The following is a 20,951-nucleotide window of genomic DNA, read 5'->3' on the forward strand; positions in this document are numbered from 1 at the left end:
CTCCTTGCATTAACAAAAATCGATGGGCATTTCCATAGCTCATTGACTAGCCTCATTGATGTGAGACTTTCTCCTTTTTGTCTTCTTCACATAACCCCCATCATCGTATTCTATTCCACCCATAGTGCTATATCCATGGCTCGCGCTCATGTATTGCGTGAAGGTTTAAAAAGTTTGAGATTACTAAAGTGTGAAACAATTGCTTGGCTTATCATCGGGGGTTGTGCATGATGAGAGCATTCTTGTGTGACGAAAATGGAGCATGACCAAACTATATGATTTTGTAGGGATGAACTTTCTTTGGCCATGTTATTTTGAGAAGACATGATTTCTTAGTTAGTATGCTTGAAGTATTATTATTTTTATGTCAATATTAAACTTTTGTCTTGAATCTTATGGATCTGAACATTCATGCCAAAATGAAGAGAACTGGATAAATATGTTAGGTAGCATTCCACATCAAAAATCCTGTTTTTATCATTTACCTACTCGAGGACGAGCAGGAATTAAGCTTGGGGATGCTGATACGTCTCCAACGTATCTATAATTTTTGATTGTTCCATGCTATTATATTATCAACCTTAGATGTTTTATATGCATTTATATGCTATTTTATATGATTTTTGGGACTAACCTGTTAACCCAGAGCCCAGTGCCAGTTTCTCTTTTTCCCTTGTTTCAGTGTTTCGCAGAAAAGGAATATCAAACGGAGTCCAAACGGAATGAAACCTTCGGAAAAGTTATTTTTGGAAAGAAAGCAATACAGGAGACTTGGAGTGCACGTCAGGGGATCAACGAGGAAGCCACGAGGCAGGGGGCGTGCCCACCCCCTGGGCGCGCCCTTCACCCTCGTGGGCCCCTCGTGGCTCCCCTGATGTATTTCTTCCGCCTATATATATATATCCATATACCCTAAAACTATCGAAGAGCACAATAGATCGGGAGTTCCGCTGCCAGAAGCCTCCTTAGCCACCGAACACCAATCTAGACCCGTTCTAGCACCCTGCTGGAGGGGGAATCCCTCTTCGGTGGCCATCTTCATCATCCCGGTGCTCTCCATGACGAGGAGGGAGTAGTTCTCCCTCGGGGCTGAGGGTATTTACCAGTAGCTATGTGTTTGATCTCTCTCTCTCTCTCGTGTTCTTGAGTAGTATGGGTACCCGCGGGTACCCTACCCGAAAACAATGGGTATGGGCAAGACTTGAAGAGATTTTCTACCCATGGGTAATGGGTACCCATACCCGCAAAATATATGGGTAGGGCATGGGTAAGAAATTGTGCCCATGGGTAACCCAATGGATACCCAGAAAATTAATAAATGAAAATAACTCCTATAACATGTGGGGTTAACATCCAACTCATATGGTCCAACCCTAAATCTCGTATTCCTTAAACAAGTCATAGCTCATAGGCTCATAATCACCTGCTCGCCACTCCTCATACGTCCTATGTGACTCCTCAAAAGATGAAATATCGACTCTTAGCTACCAGACTCTTGTCGAACACTCGATCCAGCGATCCCAAAGTCCAACCACCGCCTTCCACTACGTCGGCCTTCCACCAACCGCTGCTCACACTCCCCTGATGCCTCCAAGAGGCCACCCACTGGAGGAGGCCACATACGTGCTATACTACTCTACCATGATCACTTGAATTTTGAACTCATTTCTCTACCTCTTAAGAATTTGAATGCTATATATTGTACACAATGGATACCCATTGGGTATAGGATACCCACTGGGTATGGGCATGGGTGTCAGTTTATACCCAAGGGTATTGAAGTGGGTGGGTATAAAAAGTTTCTATGGGTATGGGTTTGGGTAGAAGGAGGTTGTACCCGCCCATACCCTACCCATTGCCATCCCTATTCTTGAGGTGGTACGATCTTGATGTATCGCGAGCTTTACTATTATAGTTGGATCTTATGATGTTTTCTCCCCCCTCTACTCTCTTGTAATGGATTGAGTTTCCCCTTTGAAGTTATCTTATCGGATTGAGTCTTTAAAGATTTGAGAACACTTGATGTATGTCTTGCTGTGCGTATCTGTGGTGACAATGGGATATCACGTGATTCACTTGATGTATGTTTTGGTGATCAACTTGCGGGTTCCGCCCATGAACCTATGCATAGGGGTTGGCACACGTTTTCGTCGTGATTCTCTAGTAGAAACTTTGGGGCAGTCTTTGAGGTTCTATGCGTTGGTTGAATAGATGAATCTGAGATTGTGTGATGCATATCGTATAATCATACCCACAGATACTTGAGGTGACATTGGAGTATCTAGGTGACATTAGGGTTTTGGTTGATTTGTGTCTTAAGGTGTTATTCTAGTACGAAGTCTAGGGCTGTTTGTGACACTTATAGGAATAGCCCAACGGATTGATTGGAAAGAATAACTTTGAGGTGGTTTCATACCCTACCATAATCTCTTTGTTTGTTCTCCGCTATTAGTGACTTTGGAGTGACTCTTTGTTGCATGTTGAGGGATAGTTATGTGATCCAATTATGTTATTATTGTTGAGGGAACTTGCACTAGCGAAAGTATGAACCCTAGGCCTTGTTTCAACGCATTGCAATACCATTTACGCTCACTTTTATCATTAGTTACCTTGCTGTTTTTATATTTTCAGATTAAAAAAACTATTATCTACTATCCATATACCACTTGTATCACCATCTCTTCGCTGAACTAGTGCACCTATACAATTTACCATTGTATTGGGTGTGTTGGGGACACAAGAGACTCTTTGTTATTTGGTTGCAGGGTTGCTTGAGAGAGACCATCTTCATCCTACGCCTCCTACGGATTGATAAACCTTAGGTCATCCACTTGAGGGAAATTTGCTACTGTCCTACAAACCTCTGCACTTGGAGGCCCAATAACGTCTACAAGAAGAAGGTTGTGTAGTAGACATCAATACCCTCATCAAAACCATACATCTTGCAAAGTGCTTCCCATTTTTTGCAACCAAAATGGGTTACGCTCTTAGAATTGTACAACTTTACTTCAAAATGCACATCATGATGAGTCCTTAGGTGAATTTTCTTTGTTTCAAAACTTTCATGGTCTTCAAAACCCATCCTCTCGAAGACATAGAGCCTTGCATGGCATGGGATAAGCTACTCGAATTGTAAAAGATGAAAATTACACGTTGAAATAGTTGTAGTCATGCTTAATTACGAAAAAACACTTGTCGTCATTGCGTACTGTTTCAACATCAAAGGTCTCCTCGAGCTTAATGCTGAAGCGCCGATCATCGTCCAGGTGAGGCATGTCGCACAGACCTCGATCGTCGTGGCACCAGCTGCACTCCCCCGGGAGAGTTTCGTCGTCTGATGATGACATTTCTATGTTCATAATTCAAAGATTAAACTTGTACAATTAAATATATGTACTACAAAAACTAAATTAGATCATTATTATTCATCATGGGTTGACTATCGGTTTGTCGAGTCTTTTCTTGAAAACTCTCAGCTCACGTGGTGTATATATTCGACTCTCGGTGATGGTCGCTCCTCACTTTGTCCCCGAGTGCATTACACCAAAATGTCTAGCACGCGGGAACGAAGGAGAAGCGACCCCCACGACAAAAGTCAGGATTCTTCGTCCTCTCATTTATATGGTGGAACTCTCCCTCACTGATTGCTCTCTGACATTTGCGACCATCGGTGATGGTCGTTACTCCTTCTTCCCCTAGTGCATAACAAAGGTCTAGCACCCGGAGAAGAAGGAGAAACGACCCCCACCACAACAGTCGGGCTTCTTCGTCCTCTCATATATGGTGGAGACTCAACAGACTTAAAGTCAACCTAAAATATCGTTTAATTATCTTTCTAAAAAAGGATTTGGCTGGTCTCACCTCGAGGTCGGAGGGGGTCGGTGACGGGGATGATGGCGGGGATGATGGAGGGGGGCTCCTAGATTTCTGCGAAAACAAAAACCCTATAAGCTATCAACTAATCATATGCATACGCCTTGCACAGTGCTCTCCAATTTTAGCATTCAAAGTAGGAGTAGTTTTCCAATTTGAGCATTCAATAAGCAAAATCAAATCTCAAAATAAAGTAGTATTAAAATTAGGATGCATTCAATTATAAGCAAAACTACATCATCTGTTGCGTCCGTACATCATCAAATATTATCACTAATACACCTCGAATACTATCATACAAATAACATCGCTAGTACAGCTAGAACCGTAGCACCCGACGGGTATCGGCATGGGCGGTGAACACCCAAAGAGAAGGAACCATCACAGGATCGCTCCAGTGAGATCCCTGAAGAACCTGCCAGGTATTGTCGAACCTGCCCTCCAACGCAACCATGTAGCGAAGGACGTGCTCGTCCTCCTCACTGACACGGTGACGTACCACCTCCGCGGTGTCCGGAAGCCTCAGCACTGTCACTGGCCCCAGCGACCGCCAACAAACAAGGATCGGGTCAACGACGGGCTGGCTCCTCACCAACCTACGCCCCCCGAAGGTAGCACATCCCAAAACCATCCCGGCGGAGCCCAGTCCCGGACATGGCCCCTCTGATCAAGTCGGCCTCCTCCGCCAAGTCGACGACGAGGATGCGAGATAGGCATTGTCGACGTCGATGCGGGAATAATTGCTTTAACTAAAAAAATAAACTAGTTCTATTAATTTTCTTGCTAAAAATAAACTACTTCGATAGTAAAATAAACTAGTTTTATTAAATCAAGTAGTTCAACTACTAAGCACTTACTATAAATAGAATAAAGTAGTACTTACTAAAAATAAACTACTTCTACATATAGTAACATAAAGTAGTTTTATTAAATCAACTAGTTCAACTACTAATTAATTAAGCACTTTCTAAGTAGTACTTACTAAAAGTTATCGGGGAGGGGGGGGTATATCGACAACGACATACCCGATAGAAAATAAGAAGAGGAAGAAGAAGAAAAAAAGAGGAGAAGAAGAAAGGAATAGAGGAGGAGATCGAAGAAAAAAAAGGAAAAAAAGAGGAGAAGAAGAAGGTATAGAGGAGAAGAAGAAGAAGATCCTCTATTCCTTCTTCTTCTCCTCTTTTTTTCTTCTTTTTCATCTTCTTATTTATTTCTCCTCTTCTTCCTCTCCCCTTCTTCTTCTTCTTCTTCTCCTTCTTCCTCTTCTTATTTTCCTTTTTTCTCTCCTTTTTCTTCTAAATATGAACATATACATAAATAACTTTGTTCATACACAATTTTCCTATACATACACAATATGAACATATACATAGATTGACAAAGAAAATTCTATGAACAAAAGAAATCATAAAAATTCTATGAACAAAAATACAACAGAAAAAAATCATAAAAATTCTATGAACAAAATTACAACAGAAAAAATCAGAAAAATTCTATGAAAAAATTGACATATTCTTTGCATATGAACATACAAACATTTGCATATTCAACAATAATATCACCAAAAAAATCTAAAGTACACATCTAAATTAATACAACTAAATTAACTACACATCTAAACAACATATCCAAATTAATACAACTAAATTACAACATCTATATATAGGGGGCATGGCGGCGCAGCGGCAGCGGTGGTGGCGGCGGTGGCCATTATAGGGAGGAGGAGGAGGGGATCGACGGGCATCACTCACAGGGTGCGCGGCGACGGCGACGAGGAGGCAGGGCCGGCGGCGTCGGGGCAGGGGTGGCGCGGGGCGGCGACGGCGTCGGTCCAGGGCGGGACGACATTAGGGCGGCGCGTCGCAGGCAGGGGCAACAACGGCAACGACGAGACAGGGAGGCAGCCTGGCGGCGTCGCGGCGGGGGAATGAGGAACTGAACGAAAAATTTACAAGTCCTGCTTATATAGATGAGGCATTGATCCCGGTTCGTGGCACAAACCGGGACCAATGCCCCCTTTAGTCACGGTTGGTGCCACAAGCCGGGACCAAAGGTCAGTTTTCGGCAGCCCAAAAGGCGGGAAGAGGCTGCCTTTGGTCCCGGTTCGTGGCACCAACCGGTACCAAACGGGGGCATTTGTACCGGTTGGTGCCACGAACCGGTTCCAATGCCCCCCTTTAGTCCCGGTTGGTGGCACCAACCCGGACCAAAGGCCTCGTTCTGCCCGTGCCCAAATGTTTAGTCCCACCTCGCTAGCTGAGAGGGGCGCGCAGTGGCTTATAAGCCCCACTGCCGCACCCCTCTCGAGCTCCTCTCCATTGCAAGCTTTCGGGCCTAATTGTCACTGGTATGCCCGATGGGCCTACTAGGCCTTCTGCAGGCCTGAATCCTGGCCCATGGATGGGTTTCTAGTCGTATTCAGGCCGTGGAGGCCGAGTAGGTGGCATATTTTTTTTATTTTTTCCCTGTTTTTTTGTTTTCTTTTTTGCTTTATTTATTTTGTTTTGTTTCTACTTACAACAAAAAACTTATTTTATTTTATTTTGCTATTAAAGTTTCTAACAAAAAAAGTTCTTTATGAAAATTCTTTTTGCTTTTAATGATTTTGAACAGAAAATACTTTGATAATTTTAGTTTCAATAATACTAGAGGTTGCTTATAATGTTTTGAACAAAAAATACTTTGATAATTTTAGTTTCATAAATTTTATTTATGTTATTAAAGTTTATTTTTTTTGTTTCTACTTATATATTTTATTAATGTTTATATTATTTTGTTTCTAATTACTTATTTAATTTATTTTATGATAATTCTTTTTGCTATTAAAGTTTGTAACAAAAAAGTTCTTTATGAAAATTCTATATAATTTTAGTTGCATAAATTCTATATAATTTTAGTTTCAATAATACTAGAGGTTTATAAAATGCAACATTCAAAGCATTTCAACAAAACATTCAAAGCATTTCAACAAAACGGACAATCTGTTTCGAGATATCAGGGTTTCATACGGAAACTCGTCTGTTACAACATGCATTTCAAATGAACTAGGAAAAGGTTGAAAGTTGGCATGGTATCATCATAATAGTTGTGGACAGAAAGTCTTCACTTTTTCTTCGCTTGTGTGCTTTGCTTATTGCGCGTTAACCATGGATAATCTTCATCGTTTATCAGGATGCTTGGGTCAGCCTTGACTTTGAAGGGAGGAATTTCATGAAACTTTTCATAATCTTCGGACATGTCTGTCTTGCCCTCCACTCCCACGATGTCCCTTTTTCCTGAAAGAACAATGTGGCGCTTTGGCTCATCGTATGATGTATTCACTTCTTTATATTTTCTTTTTCTTGGTTTGGTAGACATGTCCTTCACATAGATAACCTGTGCCACATCATTGGCTAGGACGAACGGTTCATCAGTGTACCCAAGATTGTTCAGATCCACTGTTGACATTCCGTACTGTGGGTCTACCTGTACCCCGCCTCCTGACAGATTGACCCATTTGCACTTAAACAAAGGGACCTTAAAATTATGCCCGTAGTCCAGTTCCCATATGTCCACTATGTAACCATAATATGTGTCCTTTCCCCTCTCAGTTGCTGCATCAAAGCGGACACCGCTGTTTTGGTTTGTACTCTTTTGATCTTGGGCGATTGTGTAAAATGTATTCCCATTTATCTCCTATCCTTTGTAAGTCAATACAGTCGAAGATGGTCCCTGGATAACGAGTACAGCTCATCACAAACAGTGTTGTCACCTCTGAGACGTGTTTCCAACCAACTGCTGAAAGTCATGATGTGTTTACATGTAATCCAGTCGTCACACTGCTCCGGGTGTTTGGAGCGTAGACTGTTCTTGTGTTCATCGATATACGGGGTCACCAAGGTAGAGTTCTATAGAACTGTGTAGTGTGCTTGAGACCAAGAATGCCCGTCCTTGCATATTATTGAGTCCGCTCCTAGCGTGCCTTTTCCAGTCAGTCTCCCATCATACCGCGATTTAGGGAGACCTATCTTCTTAAGCCCAGGAATGAAGTCAACACAAAACCCAATGCCATCCTCTGTTTGATGGCCCATGGAGATGCTTCCTTCTGGCCTAGCACGGTTACAAACATATTTCTTTAGGACTCCCATGAACCTCTCAAAGGGGAACATATTGTGTAGAAATACGGGGCCCAGAATGACAATCTCGTCGACAAGATGAACTAGGATGTTGCTACCTCTTGAGCACTGCGTTGGTTTTCCCCGAAGAGGAAGGGATGATGCAGCAAAGTAGCGTAAGTATTTCCCTCAGTTTCTGAGAACCAAGGTATCAATCCAGTAGGAGGCTACGCGCGAGTCCCTCGCAGCTGCACAAAACAAATAAATCCTCGCAACCAACGCGGTAAGGGTTTGTCAATCCCTACACGTCCACTTACGAGAGTGAGATCTGATAGATATGATAAGATAATATTTTTGGTATTTTTGTGATAAAGATGCAAAGTAAAATAAAAGCAAAGTAAATAGCAAAGGAAATAACTAAGTAGTAGGAGATTAATATGATAAAGATAGACCCGGGGGCCATAGGTTTCACTAGTGGCTTCTCTCGAGAGCATAAGTATTCTACGGTGGGTGAACAAATTACTGTTGAGCAATTGACAGAATTGAGCATAGTTATGAGAATATCTAGGTATGATCATGTATATAGGCATCATGTCCGAGACAAGTAGACCGACTCCTGCCTGCATCTACTACTATTACTCCACTCATCGACCGCTATCCAGCATGCATCTAGAGTATTAAGTTAATGAAAACAGAGTAACGCCCTGAGCAAGATGACATGATGTAGAGGGATAAACTCATGCGATATGATGAAAACCCCATCTTGTTATCCTCATTGGCAAAAATACAATGCGTGCCTTGCTGCCCCTACTGTCACTGGGAAAGGACACCGCAAGATTGAACCCAAAGCTAAGCACTTCTCCCATTGCAAGAAAGATCAATCTAGTAGGCCAAACCGAACTGATAATTCGAAGAGACTTGCAAAGATAACCAATCATACATAAAAGAATTCAGAGAAGATTCAAATATTGTTCATAGATATACTTGATCGTAAACCCACAATTCATCGGTCTCAACAAACACACCGCAAAAAGAAGATTACATCGAATAGATCTCCACAAGAGAAGGGGAGAACATTGTATTGAGATCCAAAAAGAGAGAAGAAGCCATCTAGCTACTAACTATGGACCCGTAGGTCTGAGGTGAACTACTCACACTTCATTGGAGGGGCTATGGTGTTGATGTATAAGCCCTCCGTGATCGATGCCCCCTCCGGCGGAGCTCCGGAACAGGCCCCAAGATGGGATCTCGTGGATACAGAAAGTTGCGGCGGTGGAATTAGGGTTTTGGCTCCGTATCTGATCGTTTGGGGGTACGTAGGTATATATAGGAGAAAGGAGTACATCGGTGGAGCAACAGGGGGCCCACGAGGGTGGAGGGCGCGCCTGGGGGGGTAGGCGCGCCCCCTACCTTGTGGCCTCCTCTTTTGTGGTTGTTGAGGAAATCACATTCCCGAAGGTTTCATTCCGTTTGGACTCCGTTTGATATTTCTTTTCTTCGAAACCCTAAAACAGGCAAAAAACAACAATTCTGGGCTGGGCCTCCGGCTAATAGGTTAGTCCCAAAAATAATATAAAAGTGGATAATAAAGCCCAATAATGTCCAAAACAGTAGATAATATAGCATGGGGCAATAAAAAATTATAGATACGTTGGAGACGTATCAAGCATCCCCAAGCTTAATTCCTGCTCGTCCTTGAGTAAGTAAACGATAAAAACATAATTTTTGATGCGGAGTGCTACTTGGCATAATTTTAATGTAATTCTTCTTAATTGTGGTATGAATATTCAGGTCCGAAAGATTCAAGATAAAAGTTTAATATTGACATATAAATAATAATACTTCAAGCATACTAACAAAGCAATCATGTCTTCTCGAAATAATATGGCCAAAGAAAGTTATCCCTACAAAATCATAGAGTCTGGCTATGCTCTATCTTCACCACACAAAATATTTAAATCATGCACAACCCCGATGACAAGCCAGGCAATTGTTTCATACTTTTGGTGTTCTCAAACTTTTTCAATCTTCACGCAATACATGAGCGTGAGCCATGGATATAGCACTATAAGTGGAATAGAATGGTGGTTGTGGGGAAGGAAAAAAGGGAGAAGATAGTCTCACATCAACTAGGCGTATCAACGGGCTATGGAGATGCCTATCAATAGATATCAATGTGAGTGAGTAGGGATTGCCATGCAACGGATGCACTAGAGCTATAAGTATATCAAAGCTCAACAAAAGAAACTAAGTGGGTGTGCATCGAACTTGCTTTCTCATGAAGACCTAGGGCATTTTGAGAAAGCTCATCATTGGAATATACAAGCCAAGTTCTATAATGAAAGGTTCCCACTAGTATATGAAAGTGATAACATAGGAGACTCTCTATCATGAATATCATGGTGCTACTTTGAAGCACAAGTGTGGTAAAAGGATAGTAACATTGTCCCTTCTCTCTTTTTCTCTCATTTTTTTTATTTTTTATTTGGTCCTTTTCTCTTTTTTATGGCCTATTTTCTTTCTCTCTTTTTTATTTTTCCTCCGGAGTCTCATCCCGACTTGTGGGGGAATCATAGTCTCCATCATCCTTTCCTCACTGGGACAATGCTCTAATAATGATGATCATCACACTTTTATTTTTCTTACAACTCAACAATTACAACTCGATACTTAGAACAAAATATGACTCTATATGAATGCCTCCAGCGGTGTACCGGGATATGCAATGAATCAAGAGTGACATGTATGAAAGAATTATTAATGGTGGCTTTGCCACAAATACGATGTCAACTACATGATCATGCTAAGCAATATGACAATGATGGAGTGTGTCATAATAAACGGAACGGTGGAAAGTTGCATGGCAATATATCTCGGAATGGCTATGGAAATGCCATAATAGGTAGGTAAGGTGGCTGTTTTGAGGAAGGTATATGGTGGGTGTATGATACCGGCGAAAGGTGCGCGGTATTAGAGAGGCTAGCAAAGGTGGAAGGGTGAGAAAAGTGTGTATAATCCATGGACTCAACAATAGTCATAAAGAACTCATATACTTATTGCAAAAATCTACAAGTTATCAAAGCAAAATATTACGCGCATGCTCCTAGGGGGATAGATTGGTAGGAAAAGAACATCGCTCGTCCCCGACCGCCACTCATAAGGAAGATAATCAAAAAATAAATCATGCTCCGACTTCATCACATAACGGTTCACCATACGTGCATGCTACGGGAATCACAAACTTTAACACAAGTATTTCTCAAATTCACAACTACTCAACTAGCATAACTTTAATATCACCATCTTCATTTCTCAAAACAATTATCAAGTATCAAACTTCTCATAGCATTCAACACACTCATAAGGAAGTTCTTTTATTATTCTTGAATACCAAGCATATTAGGATTATTTATGTAAATTACCATGTTATTTAAGACTCTCAAAATAATCTAAGTGAAGCATGAGATATCAATAGTTTCTATAAAACAAATCCACCACCGTGCTCTAAAAATATATAAGTGAAGTACAAGAGGAAAACTATATAACTCGAATGATATAAACGAAGCACATAGAGTATTCTAACAAATTCCAAATAATGTATGGCTCTCGCAAAAGGTGTGTACAGCATGGATGATTGTGGTAAACTAAAAAAATAAAGACTCAAATCACACAACACGCTCCAAGCAAAACACATATCATGTGGTGAATAAAAATATAGCTCCATGTAAAGTTACCGATAGAAGTAGACGAAAAGAGGGGATGCCTTCCGGGGCATCCCCAATCTTTGGCTTTTAGGTGTCCTTAGATTATCTTGGGGCTTCCATGGGCATCCCCAAGCTTAGGATCTTGCCCCTCCTTGTTCCATAATCCATCAAATCTTTACCCAAAACTTGAAAACTTCACAACACAAAACTTAAAGTAGAAAATTTCATGAGCTCCGTTAGCGAAAGAAAATAAAAGACTACTTCAAGGTACTGTAATGTATTCATTCTTTATTTATATTGGTGTTAAACCTAATTTATTCCAACTTCTCTATGGTTTATAAACTATTTTACTAGCCATAGATTCATCGAAATAAGTAAACAACACACGAAAAACAGAATCTGTCAAAAACAGAACAGTCTGTAGTAATCTGTAGCTAGCGCAAGATATGGAACCCCAAAAATTCTAAAATAAATTTCTTGACTTGAGGAATTTATCTATTAATCATCTGAAAAACGAATTAACTAAATAGAACCTTCAAAATAAAAATGGCATCAGTTCTCGTGAGTGCTAAAGTTTCTGTTGTTACAGCAAGTGTAACAAGACTTTCCCCAAGTCTTCCCAACGGTTCTACTTGGCAAAAACACTAATTAAACACAAAAACACAACCAAAACAGAGGCTAGATAAATTATTTATTACTAAACAGGAGCAAAAAGCAAGGAATAAAAATAAAATTGGGTTGCCTCCCAACAAGCGCTATTTTTTAACGCCCCTAGCTAGGCATAACAAGCAAGGATAGATCTAGGTATTGCCATCTTTGGTAGGCAATCCATAAGTGGCTCTCATAATAGATTCATAAGGTAATTTAAATTTCTTTCTAGGAAAGTGTTCCATACCTTTCCTTAATGGAAATTGGAATCTAATATTTCCTTTCTTCATATCAATAATTGCACTAATCGTTCTAAGGAAAGGTCTACCAAGAATAATAGGACATGAAGGATTGCAATCTATGTCAAGAACAATAAAATCTACGGGCACATAATTCCTATTTGCAACAATAATAACATCATTATTTTGTTCCCATAGGTTTCTTAATAGTGGAATCCGCAAGGTGCAAGTTTAGAGAACAATCATCAAAATCATGAAAACCTAACAAATCACACAAAGTCTTTGGAATCATGGAAACACTAGCACCCAAATCACATAAATCATAGCATTCATGATCTTTAATTTTAATTTTAATAGTTGGTTCCCACTAATCATAAAGTTTTCTAGGGATAGAAACTTCCAATTCAAGTTTTTATTCATAAGATTGCATCAAGGCATCAACGATATGTTTAGTAAACGCTTTATTTTGACTATAAGCGTGAGGAGAATTTAGCATGGATTGCAACAAGGAAATACAATCAATCAAAGAGCAATTTTCATAGTTAAATTCCTTGAAATCTATAATAGTGGGTTTAGCAACATCTAGGGTTTTAATTTCTTCAATCCCACTTTTATCAATTTTAGCATCAAGATCAAAAAATTCTGAATTCTTGGAACGCCTACTAGGTAAAGGTGGATCATATTAAGTCCCATCATTATCAATATTCATATTGCAAAACAAAGATTTAATATGGGACACATCAATAACTTTTAGATCTTCATCTTTATTTTCATAGGAACTAGAAGAACACGCTCTTATAAAGGCATCTTTCTTAGCACGCATCCTAGAGATTCTTTCTTTGCACTCATCAATGGAAATTCTCATGGCTTTGAGAGACTCATTGATATCATGCTTAGGTGGAATAGATCTAAGTTTCAAGGAATCAACATCAAGAGAAATTCTATCAACGTTCCTAGCCAACTCATCAATCTTAAGCAATTTTTCTTCAAACAAAGCATTAAAATTCTTTTGCGAAGTAATAAATTCTTTAATATTAGATTCAAAATCAGAGGGGATATTATTATAATTTCCATAAGAATTGTTGTAGGAATTACCATAATTATCAGAGGGGTTACTAGGATAAGGCCTAGGATTGAAATTTCCTCTATATGCGTTGTTACCAAAATTGTTCATACCAATAAAATTCACATCCATAGATTCATTATTATTCTCAATCAAAGTAGACAAGGGCATATCATTAGGATCAGAAGAAACACTCTTACTAAAAAATAATTTCATAAGTTCATCCATCTTTCCACTCAAAACATTAATTTCTTCTATCGCATGCACCTTTTTATTAGTAGATCCTTCAGTATGCCACTGAGAATAATTAACCATAATATTATCTAGGAGTTTAGTAGCTTCTCCTCAAGTGATTTCCATGAAAGTGCCTCTCGCGGCCGAATCTAAAAGATTTCTAGAAGCAAAATTCAATCCGACATAAAATTTTTGTATAATCATCCACAAATTTAAACCATGAGTAGGGCAATTACGTATCATTAGTTTCATTCTCTCCCAAGCTTGTGCAACATGTTCATGATCAAGTTGCTTAAAATTCATAATATCGTTTCTAAGAGAGATGATCTTAGCGGGAGGAAAATACTTAGTGATAAAAGCATCTTTGCACTTGTTCCATGAATCAATACTATTTTTAGGCAAAGACGAAAACCAAGCTTTAGCACGATCTCTAAGCGAAAAAGGAAATAGCTTCAATTTAACAATATCATTATCCATGTCTTTCTTCTTTTGCATATCACACAAATCAATGAAGCTATTTAGATGGGTAGCGGCATCTTCACTAGGAAGGCCGGAAAATGGATCTTTCTTGACAAGATTCAGCAAAGCAGTATTAATTTCACAAGATTCAGCATCGGTAAGAGGAGCAATCGGAGTGCTAATAAAATCATTGTTGTTGGTATTGGTGAAGTCACACAATTTAGTGTTATCTTGAGCCATCGTGACAAACAAGCAAACTAACACACAAGCAAACAAAAAGCAAGCGGGCAAAAAAGAGGCAAATAGAGAAAGATAGGGAGGATAGAGAGAGGGGGCGATTAAAACGGCAAGGGTGAAGTGGGCGAGAGGAAAATGAGAGGCAAATGGCAAATAATGTAATGCGGGAGATAAGGGTATGTGATGGGAACTTGGTATATTGACTTTTGCGTAGGCCTCCCCGGTAACGGCGCCAGAAATCCTTCTTGCTACCTCTTGAGCACCGCGTTGGTTTTCCCCGAAGAGGAAGGGATGATGCGGCAAAGTAGCGTTAGTATTTCCCTTAGTTTTTGAGAACCAAGGTATCAATCCAGTAGGAGGCTACGCGTGAGTCCCTCGCACCTGCACAAAACAAATAAATCCTCGCAACCAACGCGATAAGGGGTTGTCAATCCCTACACGGCCACTTACGAGAGTGAGATCTGATAGATATGATAAGATAATATTTTTGGTATTTTTGTGATAAAGATGCAAAGTAAAATAAAAGCAAAGTAAAAAGCAAAGGAAATAACTAAGTAGTAGGAGATTGATATGATGAAGATAGACCCGGGGGCCATAGGTTTCACTAGTGGCTTCTCTCGAGAGCATAAGTATTCTACGGTGGGTGAACAAATTACTGTTGAGCAATTGACAGAATTGAGCATAGTTATGAGAATATCTAGGTATGATCATGTATATAGGCATCACGTCCGAGACAAGTAGACCGACTCCTGCCTGCATCTACTACTATTACTCCACTCATCGACCTCTATCCAGCATGCATCTAGAGTATTAAGTTAATGAAAACAGAGTAACGCCTTAAGCAAGATAAGCTAAGCACTTCTCCCATTGCAAGAAAGATCAATCTAGTAGGCCAAACCAAACCGATAATTTGAAGAGACTTGCAAAGATAACCAATCATACATAAAAGAATTCAGAGAAGATTCAAATTTCATAGATAGACTTGATCATAAACCCACAATTCATCGGTCTCAACAAACACACCGCAAAAACAAGATTACATCAAATAGATCTCCACAAGAGAGGGGGAGAATATTGTATTGAGATCCAAAAAGAGAGAAGAAGCCATCTAGCTTCTAACTATGGACCCGTAGGTATGAGGTGAACTACTCACACTTCATTGGAGGGGCTATGGTGTTGATGTAGAAGACCTCCGTGATCGATGCCCCCTCCGGCGGAGCTCCAGAACAGGCCCCAAGATGGGATCTCGTGGATACAGAAAGTTGCGGCGGTGGAATTAGGGTTTTGGCTTCGTATCTGATCGTTTGGGGGTACATAGGTATATATAGGAGAAAGAAGTATGTCGGTGGAGCAACAGGGGGCCCACGAGGGTGGAGGGCACGCCTGGGGGTGGTAGGCGCGCCCCCTACCTCGTGGCCTCCTCTTTTGTGTCTTGACATAGGGTCCAAGTTTCCTGGGTCTTGTTCGTTGAGAAAATCACGTTTCCGAAGGTTTCATTCCGTTTGGACTCCGTTTGATATTCCTTTTCTTCGAAACCCTAAAACAGGCAAAAAAACAGCAATTCTGGGCTGGGCCTCCGGTTAATAGGTTAGTCCCAAAAATAATATAAAAGTGGATAATAAAGCCTAATAATGTCCAAAACATTAGATAATATAGCATGGAGCAATCAAAAATTATAGATATGTTGGAGACGTATCAGACGTGCGTCATGATATTGAAGAAGGATGGTGGGAACACCAGCTCGAAACTGACAAGACATTGCGCCACATCACTCCTTAGCCTTGGTATGTTATCTGGATCGATCACCTTCTGAGAGATTGCATTGAGGAATGCACATAGCTTCACAATGGCTAATCAGACGTTTTCCGGTAGAAGCCCCCTCAATGCAACCAGAAGTAGTTGCGTCATAATGACGTGGCAGTCATGAGACTTTAGGTTCTGGAACTTTTTCTCTGGAATATTTATTATTCCCTTTATATTCGACGAGAAGCCAATCCGGACCTTCATACTGAGCAGGCATTCAAAAAAGATTTCCTTCTCTTCTTTGGTAAGAGCATAGCTGGTAGGACCTTCATACTGCTTTGGTGGCATGCCGTCTTTTTCGTGCAAACATTGCAGGTCCTCCCGTGCCTCAGTTGTATCTTTTGCCTTCCCATACACGCCCAAGAAGCCTAACAGGTTCACGCAAAGATTCTTCGTCACGTGCATCACGTCGATTGAAGAGCGTACCTCTAGCTCTTTCCAGTAGGGTAGGTCCCAAAATATAGATTTCTTCTTCCACATGGGTGCGCGTCCCTCAGCGTCATTTGGAACAGCTAGTCCGCCGGGACCCTTTCCAAATATTACATGTAAATCAGAGACCATATCAAGTACGTGATCACCGGTACGCATGGCGGGATTCTACCGGTGATCTGCCTCGCCTTTGAAATGCTTGCCTTTCTTTCGACATTGATGGTTGGTCGGGAGAAATCGACAATGGCCCAGATACACATTCTTCCTGCATCTATCCAGGTATATACTTTCGGTGTCAGCTAAACAGTGCATGCATGAGTGGTATCCCTTGTTTGTCTGTCCTGAAAGGTTACTAAGAGCGGGCCAATCCTTGATGGTTACAAACAACAACGCATGCAGGTTAAATTCCACCTGTTTGTGCTCATCCCACGCACGTACACCGTTTCCATTCCACAGCTGTAAAAGTTCTTCAACAAATGGCCTTAGGTACACATCAATGTCGTTGCCGGGTTGCTTAGGGCCTTGGATGAGAATTGGCATCATAATGAACTTCCGCTTCATGCACATGCAAGGAGGAAGGTTATACATACATAGAGTCACGGGCCAGCTGCTGTGATTGCTGCTCTGCTCCCCGAAAGGATTAATGCCATCCGCGATTAAACCAAACCATATGTTCCTTGGGTCACCTGCAAACTGAGCCCAGTACTTTCTCTCGATTTTTCTCCACTGCGACCCATCAGCGGGTGCTCTCAACTTCCCGTCTTTCTTACGGTCCTCACTGTGCCATCGCATCAACTTGGCATGCTCTTCGTTTCTGAACAGTCGTTTCAACCGTGGTATTATAGGAGCAGACGACATCACCTTCGCAGGAACCCTCTTCCTGTGGGGCTCGCCCTCAACATCACCAGGGTCATCTCGTCTGATCTTATACCGCAATGCACCACATACCGGGCATGCGTTCAAATCCTTGTACGCATCGCGCTAGAGGATGCAGTCATTAGGGCATGCATGTATCTTCTCCACCTCCAATCCTAGAGGGCATACGACCTTCCTTGCTGCGTACGTACTGTCAGGCAATTCGTTATCCTTTGGAAGCTTCTTCTTCAATATTTTCAGTAGCTTCTCAAATCCTTTGTCAGGAACATCATTCTCTGCCTTCCACTGCAGCAATTCCAGTACAGTACCGAGCTTTGTGTTGTCATCTTCGCAATTGGGATACAACCCTTTTTTGTGATCCTCTAACATGCGATCGAACTTCAGCTTCTCCTTTTCACTTTCGCACTTTTGCCTTGCATCAACAATGACCCGGCGGAGATCATCATCGTGCACATCGTCTGGTTCCTCTTGATCTTCAGCTTCCCCCGTTGCAGCATCACTGTATTCAGGGGGCACATAGTTGTCATCGTCCTCTTCTTCTTCGTTGTCTTCCATCATAACCCCTATTTCTCCGTGCTTGGTCCAAACATTATAGTGTGGCATGAAACCCTTATAAAGCAAGTGGGTGTGAAGAATTTTCTTGTCAGATTAAGACCTCGTATTCCCACAATCAGGGCATGAACAACACATAAAACCATTATGCTTGTTTGCCTCAGCCACTTCAAGAAATTTACGGACGCCCTTAATGTACACGGAGGTGTGTCTGTCACCGTACATCCATTACGGGTTCATCTGCGTGCATTATATATAATTATGTGTGTCAAAAGTAAGAAAATTAGACAAGTATCTATCTAAAGTAAGATTTTTTTCTTTCAGAAAGAAGATAAGAACAAGAGGCTCACCACGGTGGTACCGGCAACAAGATCGGCGCGGGCGATTGACGGCGGTGAAGACGAAGATGGGGCGTGACGGACCGCTAAACCTAGACAAATCTCGGAAAAAATGGAGCTCCGAGGTCGAGATTCAAGAGGAGAAAGCTTAACTAATGTGGCTCGGGCATTTCATCGAACACCTCACATGCATAAGAGGTGAGCTAGAGCACCCAAATGCCCTTCCTCGTCGGCTAGCAAAAAACAGAGCACTGTGGAGTGCTCTGCTCGCCGGCAGTGGGGTATGTATAGGAAACTCATTGCTCCTGGTTCGTGGCTGGAACCAGGGCTAAAGCCCAGCCTTCTGTCCTGGTTCGAGCCAAGAACCGGGACCTATGTTTGTGGGCCAGGAGCGAGGCCCATTGGTCCCGGTTCGTGCAAAGAACCAGGACAAATGGGCCAAGACGAACCGGGACCAATGCACACGAGGCCCCGGCCGGCCCCTGGGCTCACGAACCAGGACGAATGCATCCATTGGTCCTCGATCGTGGCAGAATCAGGACTAATGGGCTGGCCAGGCCCGAACGAAAGCCCCTTTTTCTACTAGTGAAGTAATATGGATCAGAGGGAGTATCAGACTTTTTGTTATTTCCCTATGTATGGACAACATTTTGGTGAAATTTTGCAGTACTACTATCCACTCTATTGATGCTATAGGAACACTAATAGTGATATCATCGAAAGTACCATTTGGATACTCATGTAATCATGTTTATGCCTCTAAAATTCAGACAGAATAGTCACACATAATATTTTTACAAGAATCATGCATGGTAGGCTACTCATGTGTTACAAAGAGTACACTAGAATTTTCGTCTATATAAGAACTGAATCATTTAAAACAAGAATTCCTATGTTTTTCCTTTGTTTCAAACCATGTTTTTTGTATTTTTTACTATACTGCAATGAAATGAGTATAAAATCTTATAACACAAATCAATGAGTTGTTTCTTATATAGTTCATCCAAACAGTACCTCTATGTGTAGTTCAAAGAGAATTTAAGTTCTTCTATAGAAAACAATCATTTGTACTCTCTTTGTTGTGTTTGTTTAGTGTATCTAAATAGCTATATTGACTAGACAATTGACGTGACATTATATTTGCATGTTAGGATTTGTTCTCTGCTAGTAGTGACACAAGCTCTAGCACGGTGGAATGGGCAATCATGGAGCTTCTCCAAAACCCATCATCAATGTCTAGAGCTTGCAACGAGCTTGCAGAAGTTATAGGATCCAAAATAAACATTGCCGAAGATGATATTGTTCGGTTGCCCTATCTCCAAGCTGTTATAAAAGAGACTTTTAGAATTCATCCTCCTGGCCCGCTCTTGTTGCCACGCAAACCCGAGAGAACATTGCAAATAGCAGGTTACACAATACCTAAAGATTCACGCGTGCTCATAAACATATGGGCGATAGGTCGAGATAATGATGTATGGACTGAACCTGAGAAGTTTATGCCAGAGAGATTCTTGGGTTCAGCAGTTGATTTTAAGGGTGCCGATTTTGAGCTCCTTCCATTTGGTGCCGGATGTCGGATCTACCCTGGAATGCCATTGGCTATTAGGATGGTGCATTTGGTCCTCTCTTCGTTGTTAAATCAATTTAAGTGGAGTCTCCCTATTGAGCTTGAAAGGGATGGGATTGATATGGAAGAAAAGTTTGGCCTATCACTTACCAAGGTCGTGCCTCTTCGTATTGTACCAACACCGATTCGAATTAGAAACAAAATGTGTCCCTACTAAGACTATTTTAAATGTTTTTATTATGTAATAATTCAAATGTATTACCCATGGAATTTATACAATTATTTATGTCACAGTTAAACTTTTACAAAACTTGACTTCCTCGCAGTGCACATGTTGAATGATATGTTGTTTTTACGCGGAGATATGTTGTGTTATAAAGTTGCTGATCCTACAAAGGTATTCATACATGCCATCCTAGCCACCCAGATTAACTTTTTAGGTTTGTATAACACCATGTTGCAAAAAAGTAAATGTGTTGCTTAAAAATACAACATTTCATTCACATGCGATGGATGGTGGATGATCATTCAATGAGATATTATTGAGAGCATTAAAGAGAAGACAAATGATTAACTTAATATGGAAATTTGACCTTTACACCTTATGTATTGTGTTGGAGCAATAGTAATTGTTCTCAGAGAAACAATAAAATGCGAAATTGCTTTTCTAAGCTCAAGCACACATGAGCTCGAGTGGACAGTAAAATAAAAAAAATCAGAATTTTCATTTGCATCAAACATTGACAAATGTTTTATTTGCTTTCAAAGTGTCATTATGGAATGACATTCATGGAAAACATGGCCAGAAAAAAATCAATGCTCAATTTTTTTGTCA

At 40.9% G+C, this 20,951-nt stretch overlaps 1 protein-coding gene across 1 annotated transcript in view; it reads left to right on the forward strand.

Moving 5' to 3' along the window:
* The window catches only part of LOC123191987 (geraniol 8-hydroxylase-like), a 37,126-nt gene extending 16,793 nt beyond the window's left edge, over positions 1-20,333 (forward strand). Inside the window, exon 2 of the mRNA XM_044604493.1 lies at positions 19,701-20,333. Within this exon, the coding sequence (XP_044460428.1) occupies positions 19,701-20,333 (633 nt within the window). The remainder of the gene's footprint in view (positions 1-19,700) is intronic.
* Positions 20,334-20,951: the final 618 nt, after the last annotated feature.

The sequence above is a fragment of the Triticum aestivum genome, chromosome 2A (assembly GCF_018294505.1).
Source record: "Triticum aestivum cultivar Chinese Spring chromosome 2A, IWGSC CS RefSeq v2.1, whole genome shotgun sequence".
In the NCBI taxonomy this organism is placed as follows: Eukaryota; Viridiplantae; Streptophyta; class Magnoliopsida; order Poales; family Poaceae; genus Triticum; species Triticum aestivum.